General features: G+C 49.7%; 5 protein-coding genes across 5 annotated transcripts; 2 read left to right on the forward strand and 3 right to left on the reverse strand.

The window, feature by feature from the left end:
- Nucleotides 1-1,057: 1,057 nt before the first annotated feature.
- Nucleotides 1,058-2,717, forward strand: M438DRAFT_310289 (permease of the major facilitator superfamily; the record flags this gene model as incomplete). Its single annotated transcript, XM_029902413.1, has 3 exons — nt 1,058-1,248; nt 1,302-1,745; nt 1,797-2,717. The coding sequence occupies 3 exons, from the start codon at nt 1,058-1,060 to the stop codon at nt 2,677-2,679; spliced, it is 1,518 nt and encodes a 505-aa protein (XP_029764397.1). The 3' UTR covers nt 2,680-2,717.
- Nucleotides 2,718-3,176: 459 nt separating this feature from the next.
- On the forward strand, nt 3,177-5,942 carry M438DRAFT_265966 (glycoside hydrolase family 78 protein; the record flags this gene model as incomplete). Its single annotated transcript, XM_029900064.1, has 1 exon — nt 3,177-5,942. The coding sequence occupies one exon, from the start codon at nt 3,177-3,179 to the stop codon at nt 5,940-5,942; it is 2,766 nt and encodes a 921-aa protein (XP_029764398.1).
- A 1,614-nt stretch (nt 5,943-7,556) lies between these two features.
- Nucleotides 7,557-8,245, reverse strand: M438DRAFT_341853 (uncharacterized protein). Its single transcript, XM_029904605.1, has 2 exons — nt 8,001-8,245; nt 7,557-7,931 (listed from the first exon to the last, which is right to left on the reverse strand). Exons 1-2 carry the CDS (start codon nt 8,125-8,127, stop codon nt 7,729-7,731), a joined length of 330 nt encoding a protein of 109 aa, XP_029764399.1. The 5' UTR covers nt 8,128-8,245; the 3' UTR covers nt 7,557-7,728.
- A 448-nt stretch (nt 8,246-8,693) lies between these two features.
- M438DRAFT_341854 (uncharacterized protein) lies at nt 8,694-11,382 on the reverse strand. The gene has a single exon (XM_029904606.1). The coding sequence runs from the start codon at nt 11,095-11,097 to the stop codon at nt 8,905-8,907; it is 2,193 nt and encodes a 730-aa protein (XP_029764400.1). The 5' UTR covers nt 11,098-11,382; the 3' UTR covers nt 8,694-8,904.
- A 1,138-nt stretch (nt 11,383-12,520) lies between these two features.
- On the reverse strand, nt 12,521-12,888 carry M438DRAFT_331140 (UPF0057-domain-containing protein; the record flags this gene model as incomplete). The annotated part of the gene is made up of 2 exons (XM_029903379.1): nt 12,521-12,823; nt 12,877-12,888. 2 exons carry the CDS (start codon nt 12,886-12,888, stop codon nt 12,521-12,523), a joined length of 315 nt encoding a protein of 104 aa, XP_029764401.1.
- Between the last annotated feature and the right edge of the window lie 154 nt (nt 12,889-13,042).

A 13,042-nucleotide genomic window follows, 5' to 3' on the forward strand; every position in this document is an offset into this window, starting at 1 on the left:
GATCATAGGCAGCGTGTACGAGCGTGCATGCCCAGGAAGCCAAGCAAACAGATCCAATCGTTCGATATCGGCTCAAGAAACGATTTTCCTAGAGCAGATACACAGTGTCATTAGAACCAAAGATCCAACTCACCCATTAATGTACCTAAAGTGAGGTCAGCCGCCAAGTAAAAGGAGGCTTGACAAGACATGACTTTCCAGACACCAAGGCGCACGTTTCTCTTCCCGCTGCCCGCACTCGCCCGCGAACGCCGCAATAAATCTTGCTTTGATGCAAGAGGTGGCCACCAAAGCTTGCCGTGACTACATCCTTAATACTCTGGTATCGTGCTGACAGTGTGTTATAGCAACAACGGAAGTGATGATTGGGCGTTTTTCGGAAGTGGGAATCGAACTGCCGATGAGGAGAAGAGGTGGAAACAAAGTTGAGGCTTGCAATGCAGTAACCATGTGATGTGTGTCGTGGCCGGTGTTCTCGCCGGATGAGGTTCGTACCCCACACCGGGGTATCGCGGCGGGTTCGGCGTGGTAGACCGAGAGTCTCGCGTGCTTGTGGACGCGAACGTTTTAGAAAATCAACTTGGCTTTTCGGTCGACCTTCCTTCCTTTGTCCTGACTCTGCAATCGAGGAGTTTGCAACCACGGTGGCCCTCAGAGCGTTGACATGTGTGGTATTGGTAGATAGCGTCCATTGGCGTCCTGAAACCTCACCCGGCCAGTCCAAATCTCGGGTGTCAGATAGCCAGTGAGAACGAAAAGATAGCAAGACGGGCGACAGTCACCCCTTCCGAAAAGAACAAGTTCAAAGAAGGCGCATGTCACGCTAGATCCTCGTGCCCCGGTCGTGTAACCCCGCGATACTTTATCCCCAGATCTGCCTAGTGAAAAAGTGCGGGGATCCAGCATGCAACGTCTGGAGCTAGTGGCTTGGGTCCAGGTCTGGGCGGAAAGCCATGGCCACGTTGAGCCTGTATATATAACCGCTGGGGATATTCCTGTTATCGCTTTGCTGACCAGTGTGGTTATCCCTCTCCAATTTTATACCATCTTTGCAAATATGGCGGTACATTCCGATATTCTGGACGAGAAAGCTTACAGCAAGCATGAGGAGTTTGCAGATGGCATGCCTCATGAGGCGAATGTGCTGACTCCTGAGGAGTTGGTGACCGAGAAGAAGTTGCGTCGAAAGATCGATCTTTTGATCATGCCTCTGGTTGTTCTGGTGTATCTCATGAACTACATTGATCGGTAAGCAGAGAGTTCTCTTATCGCTTTAGTTGCTGGCAACTTACGTTGAACAGTAACAACTATGCTGCTGCTCGTCTACAAGGGCTAGAAGAGGACCTAGGCCTTATCGGCGACCAATACCAGATCGGACTCTCACTGTTCTTTGTTTCTTACATCGTCGCCCAGCTTCCGAGCAACCTCGCCCTCAATTATTTTGGTCGTCCGTCGTGGTATCTAGGCTTCTTCATCATGGCTTGGGGGCTTGTATCGGCCGTTACCAGTCAAGTCCACAACTTCGCTGGTATCCTTGTCTGTAGAGTCATTCTTGGCTTTACAGAGGCTCCGTTCTTTCCCGGTATTCTGTTCTATCTTTCAAAGTGGTATACAAAGAAGGAATTGAACCTGAGGATGTCGTTGTTCTATGCTGGATCCTTACTCAGTGGTGCTTTCGGCAGCTTGATCGCTGCTGGTATCTTGAGAGGACTTGACGGCCACCATGGGTTGGGTGCTTGGCAGTGGTGAGTGGGTTCAGATCGCAAGAAAAAGACTGAAGCTGACTAGATCCTTAGGCTCTACATCATCGAAGGTGTTATCACCATCGGTGTTGGCATGATCGTCGTTGTTGTGCTTCCCGACTTTCCTGAAACCTGGAAAGCTTTGTCTCCCGAGATGAGGCACGTCGCTACTAAACGTCTCGCGCTTGATGCTGCGGAAGCCGACAAGGATGAGGAGGGCGCTATGTCGCAGTTGAAGGGATTGAAGCTGGCCGTCACTGATCCCAAGACATACCTGCTTGCTTTGATGTACTTCTGCATCACTGGTGCGGCCGGTTTCCAGAACTTCTTCCCTTCGCTCACAGCCACATTGGGATACAACCATTTCATCTCGTTGCTTTTGGTCGCACCACCATACATATTCATGGTGTTCTGGTCGCTTTTCCATTCCTGGATGTCGGACAAAATATCGAACCGTTTCTGGTTCTTCATATACCCGATCCCGCTGGCGATCACTGGCATGATTATTTTCATGACCACTAACAGCTTCGGTCCTCGCTACTTCTCTTTCTTCCTGATGATGTTCGTTTTCACCATCAACGGAACCCAATTTGCTTGGATCTCGAGCTCAATTCCTAGGCCTCCTGCTAAGCGCGCCGCTGCTCTAGCAATCATGAACGCGCTCGGAAACTCAACTTCCATCTGGACATCATTCACCTACCGTCCTGGTGACAAGCCTCATTACCGTCCCGGTCTTGGCATTGCGGCTGGCTTGTTGGTCGGCGCCTTTGTGCTCGCCAACATCCTGCGTTGGTACCTGCAGAGACAGAACAAGGCTCTAGAAGAGTTGGAAAATGAGTATTCAACTATGTCCCCGGAGCGTCTCGCAACGTTGATGAAGAGAGCTGAGGTTGAGGACGTGTCCAGAATGCAGAAAGGTTTCCGCTACCTGGTGTGAAGAGGCGGATTGTTTGATGACCATAATGAACTTTCACAACTGGCAAAGTGCCATGTATCAAACGTTACTCCCTCCAAATCTCATGTCCGGATGGTTGATGAACTGGGTTTTGTGATGTAGTTGCCAGAAAACAATGCGGTGTTGACAGGCTTCAGCCATCGAGCTTACGTCTTCGGCACGAGATGCGCCGAAAGTGCCGAGGAAGTCCCGTCCCGCTCCCCACCCTCTTCATCAAAACCAATGTTCGTTCGCATACATCGTCCTGTTGTGCTATCCTTTGTCACCTCGACATCTCTGCTGCAGCAACAGGCAGTAATGCACCCCTGGATAACCTCGATACGTCTAGTTCCAAGCACGTCGTCCGGAAAAAGCGACTACATGACCACCTCTCTGCGGACCTAGTTCTTCCCGAAGAACATCGTGTAGCTCGACAGCTGCATGCACGACGAGTCCCAGCACATGAAAGTGATACATGCAGAATCAACTTTCCAAGCAGCATGCAAAACGTCGTACCAAGATTGAGGGTCTCGAGGCCCTTAGTTGAACATCACCACAACGGCGCTGGTCAATCACATATCTTTACTGGAAATGACGAACCCCGACTATCATGGGCTTTTGAGACGTACGGTCCGATTCAAGGCTGGCATCAAACCAGTTACGAAATCAAGATTTCCGGGTGGGGTCAACCACACGACAACCACAGGGTTGAGAGCTCTGATTCGGTACTGGTTCCCTGGCCTGGCAAGCCATTGTCATCAGTTGCCAGCTGCAAAGTCAAAGTACGCGTTACGGGAACAGACGCATCAGGAAATGCAGTAAATTCGATATGGTCTCCTGAAACCAGTGTTGAGTTTCTGCCAAAGCGGAACGAGCTTGTAGCAAATTTCATTGGCTCTTCGCTTGCTCAGACTGACGGACCACTTCGACCTCTTCGATTTCGCAAAACATTCTGGCTAGATGAATTTGAGGGGTTGGCAGACAGTGCGAGGTTACACATCACTGCTTACGGTGTGTACGAAGTATTCATCAATGGTAAGCGTGTAGGAGACGAAGTGATGGCACCTGGATGGACTAGCTATAGCCATCGTCACACATACCAGAGCCATGATGTCAGGAACCTTCTTAAACCTGGTGGCAATGTGATTGGGGTAGAAGTGGCTGAAGGATGGTATGCAGGCCGGCTAGGCTGGGCGCAGCAGCGACATATCTACGGAAACCAGCTTGGAGTATTCGCTCAACTCGATGTCATCACCACTGAGAGCAATGGCGCTGTCAAAATCATATCCGACGAGACTTGGAAGTATGGCTATGGCCCTCTTATCAGCAGTGAGCTATACGACGGTGAGCACTATGATCAAAGGGAAGACCAACACGGCTGGAATCAAGACTTTGAATCTGCCGAATCTTGCTGGAGTCCAACGACAATTCTGCCATTCACAAAAGCGGAGTTAGTTCCGTCTGAAGCTCCTCCCGTCAGAGTCGTCGAGCAGGTCAGACCTATAAAGCTACTCGTCAGTAAATCCGGCCAAACGATCATCGATTTCGGGCAGAACATGGTCGGCAAACTCTTTGTCAGGTGCCTGCAGAGACCCGCAGGCCACAAGATTGTCTTTCGACATGCCGAGGTTATGGAAGACGGCGAGCTCGGAGTGCGTCCTCTGCGAAGCGCTGCGGCTACGGATAGCATAATATTCAACGGGAATATGCTTAAGGACTGGTCGCCACGGCATACTTTCCACGGATTTCGTTATGTCGAAGTAAAGGGCTGGTCTCCCTCGGATGCCGAAGGTCCTTTGACTCTGGACAGCATTGAAGCGTGTGTCATGCACACGGACATGAAACGTACTGGATGGTTCTCTTGCTCAGACGAAATGATCAACAAGCTACACGAGAACACTGTGTGGAGTATGCGTGGAAATTTCTTGTCAATCCCAACAGATTGCCCACAGCGCGACGAACGTCTGGGATGGACTGGCGACATACAAGTTTTTGGCCCGTCAGCGAATTTCCTATACGATACTTGTGGTATGCTTAGCTCCTGGCTGCAAGACGCGGCCTCTGAGCAAGCAACACACGACGGTATACCGCCGTTCGTCGTGCCCAACATCCTTGCTTCAGATGAGGGAGATGGCTCATGGGGCAATTTCCCTCAAGCAGTCTGGGATGATGTGGTTGTCCTACTACCATGGTCTCTATATTGTGCATTTGGCGACGTGCAGATATTGAAGCGCCAGTACCCAAGTATGCAGATGTGGCTTGACAAAGGCATAAGACGAGGCGAGGATGGTCTCTGGGATCCTTCGTTCCATCAGCTCGGTGACTGGTTAGATCCGAGTGCGCCGCCTGACAGACCCGGGGAATCAAGAACTGATGGCACTTTCGTTGCGGATGCGTACCTCTTGCATGTCACTGATATCATGAGTCAGATCAGCAAAGTCCTCGGCAATATGGGCGAAGCTGCTAAATACGCGCTTGACTACAAGATTGCCAAGAAAGCTTTCAGTAGGAAGTACATCACCATCGATGGTCTCCTTGTCGCAGACACACAGACAGGATTGGCATTGGCGATCGTATTCAACCTCTTCAAGACCCCTGATCAAGCGAAGGTGGCAGCGGCTCGCTTAGAGAGAGCCGTGAAACTGGCAGACTTCAAAGTCGCGACTGGCTTTGCAGGAACACCGATTATTACACACGCATTGACCTCCGTCGGCCTGCAAAACCTGGCTTACCGCATGCTATTTGAGCAGGAGTGCCCCTCATGGCTATATCCTATCACACAAGGAGCCACTACTATATGGGAGCGCTGGAACAGTATGTTACCGGATGGAAGCATAAACCCAGGCGAGATGACCAGCTTCAATCACTACGCTCTCGGCTCAATCGTCAACTGGCTGCACGAGGTCGTTGGTGGTATTAGCCCACTAGAACCAGGCTGGAAGAAGTCGCTAATACGCCCTGTACCTGGTGGCTCACTTACTAGTGCGAAAGTTGAGCATGATACTCCTTATGGTACCCTAAGCTGCTCATGGTCTGTTGAAGCCGGCAAATTCAAATTGACCCTTACGATACCTCCAAATACTAGCGCAAGCGTAGTCATGCCTAACAAACAAGCCAGCAAGATCTTAGGGCACGCAGAAGAGGGTCTCGAGGTTGGGTCTGGTACGTACAGTTTCGAGTGCGATCATATACCCGAGAGGCTCAGGCCAAAGGCCATTCCTATCCCGTTCTATACAAAGATCAAGGAGGAGACTTGGTTTGACTAGAGCGAGGATGTCGAGCTCTCGGCAAACTTCCTATGGTTCTCAATTAGTTGTCGTCGACCTCGAACATCACATGCAAGTCTAAGACTCACCATCATATGCCAAGTTATATGATCTCGTATTGATTGTGACATAATCTTGGAGTTCATACTGTAGTTCGAGTCGTCAATCGCAGAATTTGAATATTCAACCCTCTAAATCAGTCCAGTTTTTGGCTCTTGACGGCCATGGTACCGGCAAGAAAAGCTGGGAAGATATGCTGTAAGACTGTTAGGGTTGTCTCGCAATCGCGCAAAGATCTATCACATAAAAGCGCTTGTCTATCCCGTCAAGAAGATGACCAGGCCCGTAAATCCCCGTGGGCCGTCTCTATCTTATCACACTGATCACTTCGATCCTGCAGTCATCGAACCTCGCGCAGTGAGAGACCGATGTTGAGGATGTATCACAGACCTGGTCGCATGTGTCCATAGCTCTCTCTTAACTCTATCTTAGTCCCTAGTGACAAGATCTAAGCGCGACATTTAAAGCTCCGACATCAAGAAGCTACAAGAACATATGGCAGCAGGTACGTTGGTGTGTTATGGAAAGGATGTCGGGCAGTTTTTCCTTGTATACAGTACTCGACTCTCACTTCATTTACCAGAAGATGTACATTGTCAATAATGCACGGTTGTCTATAGGTGAAATGGAGTAGAGTAGCGGTCAGATCGGACAGACTCCACTCCGCTCCACTCCATCCATAGATGGTTCTGCGACAGTGCAACAGAAGCAAGACTCGATACATATCTTGACATGTTATCCTAACCTTGCACCACTCTGTCAATATTAGTCTTCTCAAAGATCTCAACACATGCTGGCAGTATATCAACATCACCATTGCGTACAGCTCCAGAAGACAAATCTCATGAAGATCAACATGGTGCGTCCGGCCTCCGAGTCACTTATGCTTTCACTAAAAAGTGTTTGGCGTATCTCATGCGAACCTCGTAGATTCTTAGACTCGGTGTATCGCTTTTCCAAATTGCTCGTGAGAAGGAAACGGCGAGGATGTTTCATAGACCTGATGCCTTGCCATATTCCATCGTCCCAGAGCAAGCCATGAAGCCATGAGAAAAGCTCGATCCAGTTATGCGACGTTCCACTGTGAGACTTTGTGAGAGGATATCCGACTTGGAGTATCTAGAGGGGAAGGTCAGCTCCTGTATCCAAGGTTTCGCTGTCTATGTATCTCCAGTTCAAGCAGATTTGGTATCGCATACTTGTCTCGGCTGCAACCTGCAAACTTGTGTTCTTCGTACTTTCCATTCCACATTGTGCGCGTTATTTGCGTTGTTCGGGGTTTGTTGACTCGATAGCGATTAGCGAATTCAGGTCAACTTTCTTCAACTCTTGCTTACCCTAGCAACCAAAACTTGGTAGGGCCAAACCTTCATGAGTTATATATATCGCCTTCGAGTGACCAGATTTGTGAATCGGTCACATAATGGTTTATAAGCAAGTCTTCCGATCAACATTGGTTCTATGGTACACAAGCTGTTGCATCGCTAAAGTGGAGGATGAGATAATTATGTTGAAGATGGTTCACGAACCTGAGCATTTGATCTCCCTATCCTTTTCCCAACCCACCCAAGTCATCAATAAACAGATCCACGCGCAACACAATGAAGCGGCGGGGGGGTTCTTCAACCGTCTACGGCGGAAGGCAAGTAAGAACAAAAAAGAGAATCCATACGAAGAGTTGAGACCCGCCTTTTGTGCATACTCCCCTTGCCCTCCTCCATCTAAACTACAACCCCAAAGGATTTCCCCCATTCTGTTCCTTCCCGCCAAACTTCTCATAACCACCATCTCCCCTATTTTCCTTCCCTTCTTGATCCCGTGTCGTACACGCCGCCATCCCATTCCCGATTCCTCCTATCAGATTACCCAGTGGCGAGAGGACGTTCTGAAGGCCTTGGCCTATCGGGTCCAGTAGTGGAGAAAGCAATCCTATTTTATGAGGCGTCAGTAAAATAGAACCGGAAAAAGGGGTATATGTGTGAAGAAGGAGGACAAAACCTTTTTGATCTTCACTTCCCAATTCCACATTGTTGATTTTATCCGGCAAGGTGTCTGTTGGAGTTGTGTTGTTGGGGGCTTGATCGTGTTCTTCGTTGTCGTTGTGGGCTTTGATGTTTTCGGTCATGATTTGATGACAAAAAAAGCGTTTCTCGTAAAAATGTCTTTCTATACAAGTACTGTATGTTGGGCTTAAGATGCTTGTAGAGGAGGTTGTATAGTAATAAATAGTATGTATAAGGTGTTCAGATGTGTTTCAGGAGTAAATAGTCGGCAAAGACGAAGAAAAATACAGCCTCATATCTGCATGTTAGGAAGGGACTGACGAGAGAAACGTCATGCACGAGACCCCGCCCTCACCCCGTCACTGCCTCCACCTTTGATGTGATGATCACTTGGCTGCAGACTTGCATTGACTCGAGATACATACATATGCAGTATCGGAGTCAGAACCGCGCTGATGCACGTTATTCCCAGGACATGCGACGACGACGACGACGACGACGATGATGATGATGATGTGTTTGGCACTCAAGCCGGGACGCAGCAGTGACCGCGAGGAAGCTTTGCGGGACGATCGCTCCTGCCAAGTACGACTGCACTCACGCACTACTCGGTAATGAGCATACAAAGGGTGGACAATAGGATAGATAATACGCGCATTGGAAATGTAGCAGATGCTTTCCTACTGTTGTTTGGTCGCAAAAGTCTCGACTGGAGAAGCACACGGTTTGTACCGACAAGGATCGACAAACAACATAACATCTCTACTCGTACAATGTCTGTCATGCCAATATGGAACCTCAGAAAGAAAAGTAAACAGTGAGAAATTCCCAACATCATATTTCGCTTTGCCTATGCCATTCCAAACACCTTTTACCCCCCCGAAACTACAAACACTGTTTTACTGTCCAGGCTTTAATGCACCATTTTCCCTCGCGACCTCCACAATCATCGCCAGAACCTCCTTCTCTCCCTCCGTAAACTCAAACGCATGCGTACTTTTCAACACAGCCATATTATGACTTCCAATCTTCCACTCTGGCGCTTCGTTTGTCTCTTTGACTTCCGAGAGGAAGACATCCCACGTGGAGACGTTGACGTGTTTGGCTTCTTCGTACTTGTCGTCGAGGATCCAGCCGTTGAACCAGAGGGGTCGGTTGTTGAGGTCGAGATGAAGGAGTTGGGGGGAGGAGACTGTGTAGAGGGAGTGGACGTCTGAGGAAGAACGTTTTTCGTGGTCGTCTGCCATTTCTTGCTTGTGTTCTTTTTCTTGCTTGTGTTCTTCACTGTCCTCCTTTTTGCTTTCTTCTTTGTGCTCGGATTTGGGCTTGGTGTCGTGTTCGTGGGAAGATTGGGAGATCGGAGGGTGGTAATCAGGAAGGAATTCCGCATGACCCTCAATCAGTTTGTAGTATTGGTGCTCGGACACAACACCCATGTTGCCAACAGCGCCTTCGTTGAACCAGTAGTCGGTATCGCCAGCAAGCTCCCAACCAAGCCAGAAAGTCTCCTTGTCACCGTAGAAAAGAGAATAGACACCCTTGGCACCAGTCTTGGAGTTGTCATCACGATCGGGACCGTTCATGCGAGTAACAGTCAACATTGCGACAAAGTGACGCCACTTGTCGACAACAAGACAGCCAGACTCTTGCTGCTCACGAGACTCTCCAGTCCAGTAGCGAGATGTCTGTGCTTTCTTGGAAATGGGCTTGGGAAGCATATCCTTGAGCCACTGCTTGCGGGATGAAGGGGCATATACTCTGTCACGGAAAAAGAGAGCACCCGTCTCGACATAGCCAGGATCTTGGAAGAGATCCTCAGGGTTGACAAAGAACAAGGCATCGGCATCCAAGTAGATGACTTCGCGGAAACTGGACATGAGCAGAGCGAAAGCCTTAGAAGCCCAACCCTTGAGCTCCCAACCATCATCAGAGACCATCTGACTCAAGTCGCGAGTGACAACACCTGGAATAGACTCGAGCTTCATCCTCCAGTCATCATTGAGATCGTTCTCGCCAAGGTACATGATTTCGACGGGGAGGTTACATCCAAGCTTGCGGAAAGACATGATTGAGGTGAGGAAGAAGGGTGCCTGCTTGTCGTTGCCAGAAAGCACGATACCACGACCACCATTGCGGAAATGGGCGTGAAGAGTGAGATGGTCGGCAAAGTAAGGAGAAGTGTAGGGGAAGAGGATGTGCGACAGCTGAGCCAGGAAAGCTCTGTATCTCTCATAAGCTCTGACGATATCTCCACGCTCCAGGTTCGAAACTTCGGCGAGTTCCTTCTCAGGTGCATTCTCCAGGTAGTTGATGACATCGTCACGAACATAGGTGAGTTTTGCATCCGCCACGACGTGAAGAGCCTCCCAGACGGTGAAGAACTTGTGGAATGCTCTGACCCTGATACCCAGTTCTTTCAAACGGTCTTGACCACCTCCCTCAAGCGGGCGAAGCAAGTCGCGAGTGTAGATCTCATCAGGAATCATATGCAGAACATCTCTGAGAGCCTCGCGGAACGAGTACTTCTCACCACTGCCAATGTTGTGTGCAACAAAAGGAGTGGATTGGGTGTGGTGTGATGGCTCAACAGCAGACTCCTCATCGCTGCCGCCCTCGGGCACATAGTCAGCGCCTTCCTCCAAATGAGGCTCTTTGTTGTCTGTCTGCGAGTTCTTGACCTTCTCATACTCTGCCTCCTCGTCTCCTTCCAGACGGTCGACAGTGTGTTCCATCTCTTCATCCTTGTGCGTGTTATCGTCGTTGTGCTCTTCAACAGAGTCGGACCACCTGCCACTATCTGTGTCGCCGTATCCTCGTGGTGGTGCATTTTCACCAACATGAGTTGCTGCATGGTCTCCGAAATTGAGCTTGTCTTGAACTGTCGTCGGTACCCATGTTGATGTCTCGGGACCACGGGTAGCGACGATGTAGCATAGTACGACGGCGAGGGAGATGGAGAGTATGCGAATGACATGAATTCGTCGTCTCGGTTGGCTGAAGTAATCTGTGTATTTTGAAGGCGAGCCAGGTGTCGCTGGTGTCCGGTGGCCTTTTGTGGGTGTACCACTCCGTGAGGGTATGTTGATGTACATGGCGGAATTTGTGTGCACCAATCACTGGTGGCTATGTCGGTGAGAAAGAAGCGAGTGTGGTTAGATGGCTTCAGTCAAGCCTGGTCAAGCAAACATCCAAGAACTGGGGATACGAAAGAGGACGGACAGAGAGAGGCAAGGAATTGGATATGGAAAAAGATGCAGGAGAATGCTCCTTTTTCCAAAGGCACGCAGTTGATGCGGTAGCCACGGAACGTTTTACGACGCTGGAGCTAGAGCCCAGCTGGATGATACAGACATACTGACCGTTGTGATTGCAGAATTGGTCCAGACTTTACGGCAGAGAAGAGACTGAACCCCTGTACCAACGGTGATAGTGCAAGCACCCCGGATCATTCAATGGATCATGGCTGTCGGCTCAGCTCTGCCGTTATAGGGGAAGTATCATGGCGCATGTTGCTTGTAGAAACGAGGGGTCAGCGCCGGCCCACGTTGGACAAGCTCCTTATGAGGGCGATATTCGCAGTATCGTGAGCTCTCTATATAGTTGTCCGAGTCGAAGTACGGAATCCGTGTCTATCTTTTGAGACACGGCGGGTGAACACGAGTAAGGGAGAATACCAAAGAGGTGATGACCGTTTGGAAGTCGTCGGCGCTAGAAGCCGAGAAGAAAGCAAAAGGCTCAACCCCGCCAAGAAATCCACGACTTTTCTGGAAGACAATTCGAACACCTTGATTGCATTGGGACAAGCACAACAATTGACCAGACTTGTCAGTCGACCACATAAACAGGTCAAGCGATCTTCAGATACGAATGCACAAAGATACATGAATGCCAATACTACCAACGACCATCCCTCAGCTCGGCTTCTTTCTCCTTCAAACGACAACCTCAGCGTCCACCTGGAATGAGGAGATTATCATCTGGGCATAAATACATCCCCGGTACAGGTATTAGGATGTAAGGTTTGGATAGCAACGTTGGGTTCAGCCAGTCTTGCCATCAAAGTCTTGTGTTCAACGAGCACATGCGACGCCGTTGTGTAGATGAGATGTACCGTTGGCGATTTTGGGAAGCTGGGTGGTACAGCCGAACATGTCCTGTCCTGAGTGCCGCTGAGTCTCCAGAATAGATGTTCAGAACGAGTGATCTGCTCCAGGTGGTAGGGCGTTCATGTACTTGATTTGCTCAAACAGTCGTTCGGGGTAGTCGATGGCCTGTAAGGCTTTGGGCTGATTCTCTTGGGATCAAATTAGGTCGACAGGAAGTGTTGGGTGATATCGTTCACCACCCCCAGATGTATTCGTTCCCTTCCGCATCATATCCCAGGTTGTATTTCCGATAGGTCCCCTTCAAACTGATCTCTCCCTCAGGATTTCTCGCAGCAATATTGCCATAACTGTCCTCATAGTACCCTCTTACCCCGTAACTCAACCTCGGAAGCGTCCAGCACCGATCCTCCTAATAACGATACCCGGTCTCCTGCTGTGGCGGAGGCGGATAGTACACGCCCTGAGCAGCAGCCGGTTGTCCGTATCCTTGTTGCACAACCGGAGCACGACCTTGCCTTACTGCCTCTCTGCGCCGGGTGGCGTCTTTGCCATCAGGGAAGCGCAGAATGATGTACCAGGCATGTAAGATTCCAGGGATCCAGCCGCAGATTGTGAGAATGATGTTGATGATGAAGTGGTGGTCGCAGCCAGTTCTTACCGCGCAGGCGAGAGGTGGGAGAACGATTGCCAGAAGTCCGAGACAGAAGCCGCCCTGTAAAGAGTTAGTTCGCGGTAATGATGCTAGGTACAAACAATGCGACATACGACGAGACCCATATCGAGTGTTTGAGGGAGTGAAGCAAGTGATGGGATGTTGGGAATATAGTTTGGTGTGTGAACGCAATGCCACGATTTGATCAGAGAAAGGGAGACGAGTTTGAGATGTCGATGACCACAAAGTCGCAGGGTCTTGGGATATATTTATCAGTCA

This window comes from Aureobasidium pullulans (genome assembly GCF_000721785.1).
Source record: "Aureobasidium pullulans EXF-150 unplaced genomic scaffold scaffold_2, whole genome shotgun sequence".
In the NCBI taxonomy this organism is placed as follows: Eukaryota; Fungi; Ascomycota; class Dothideomycetes; order Dothideales; family Saccotheciaceae; genus Aureobasidium; species Aureobasidium pullulans.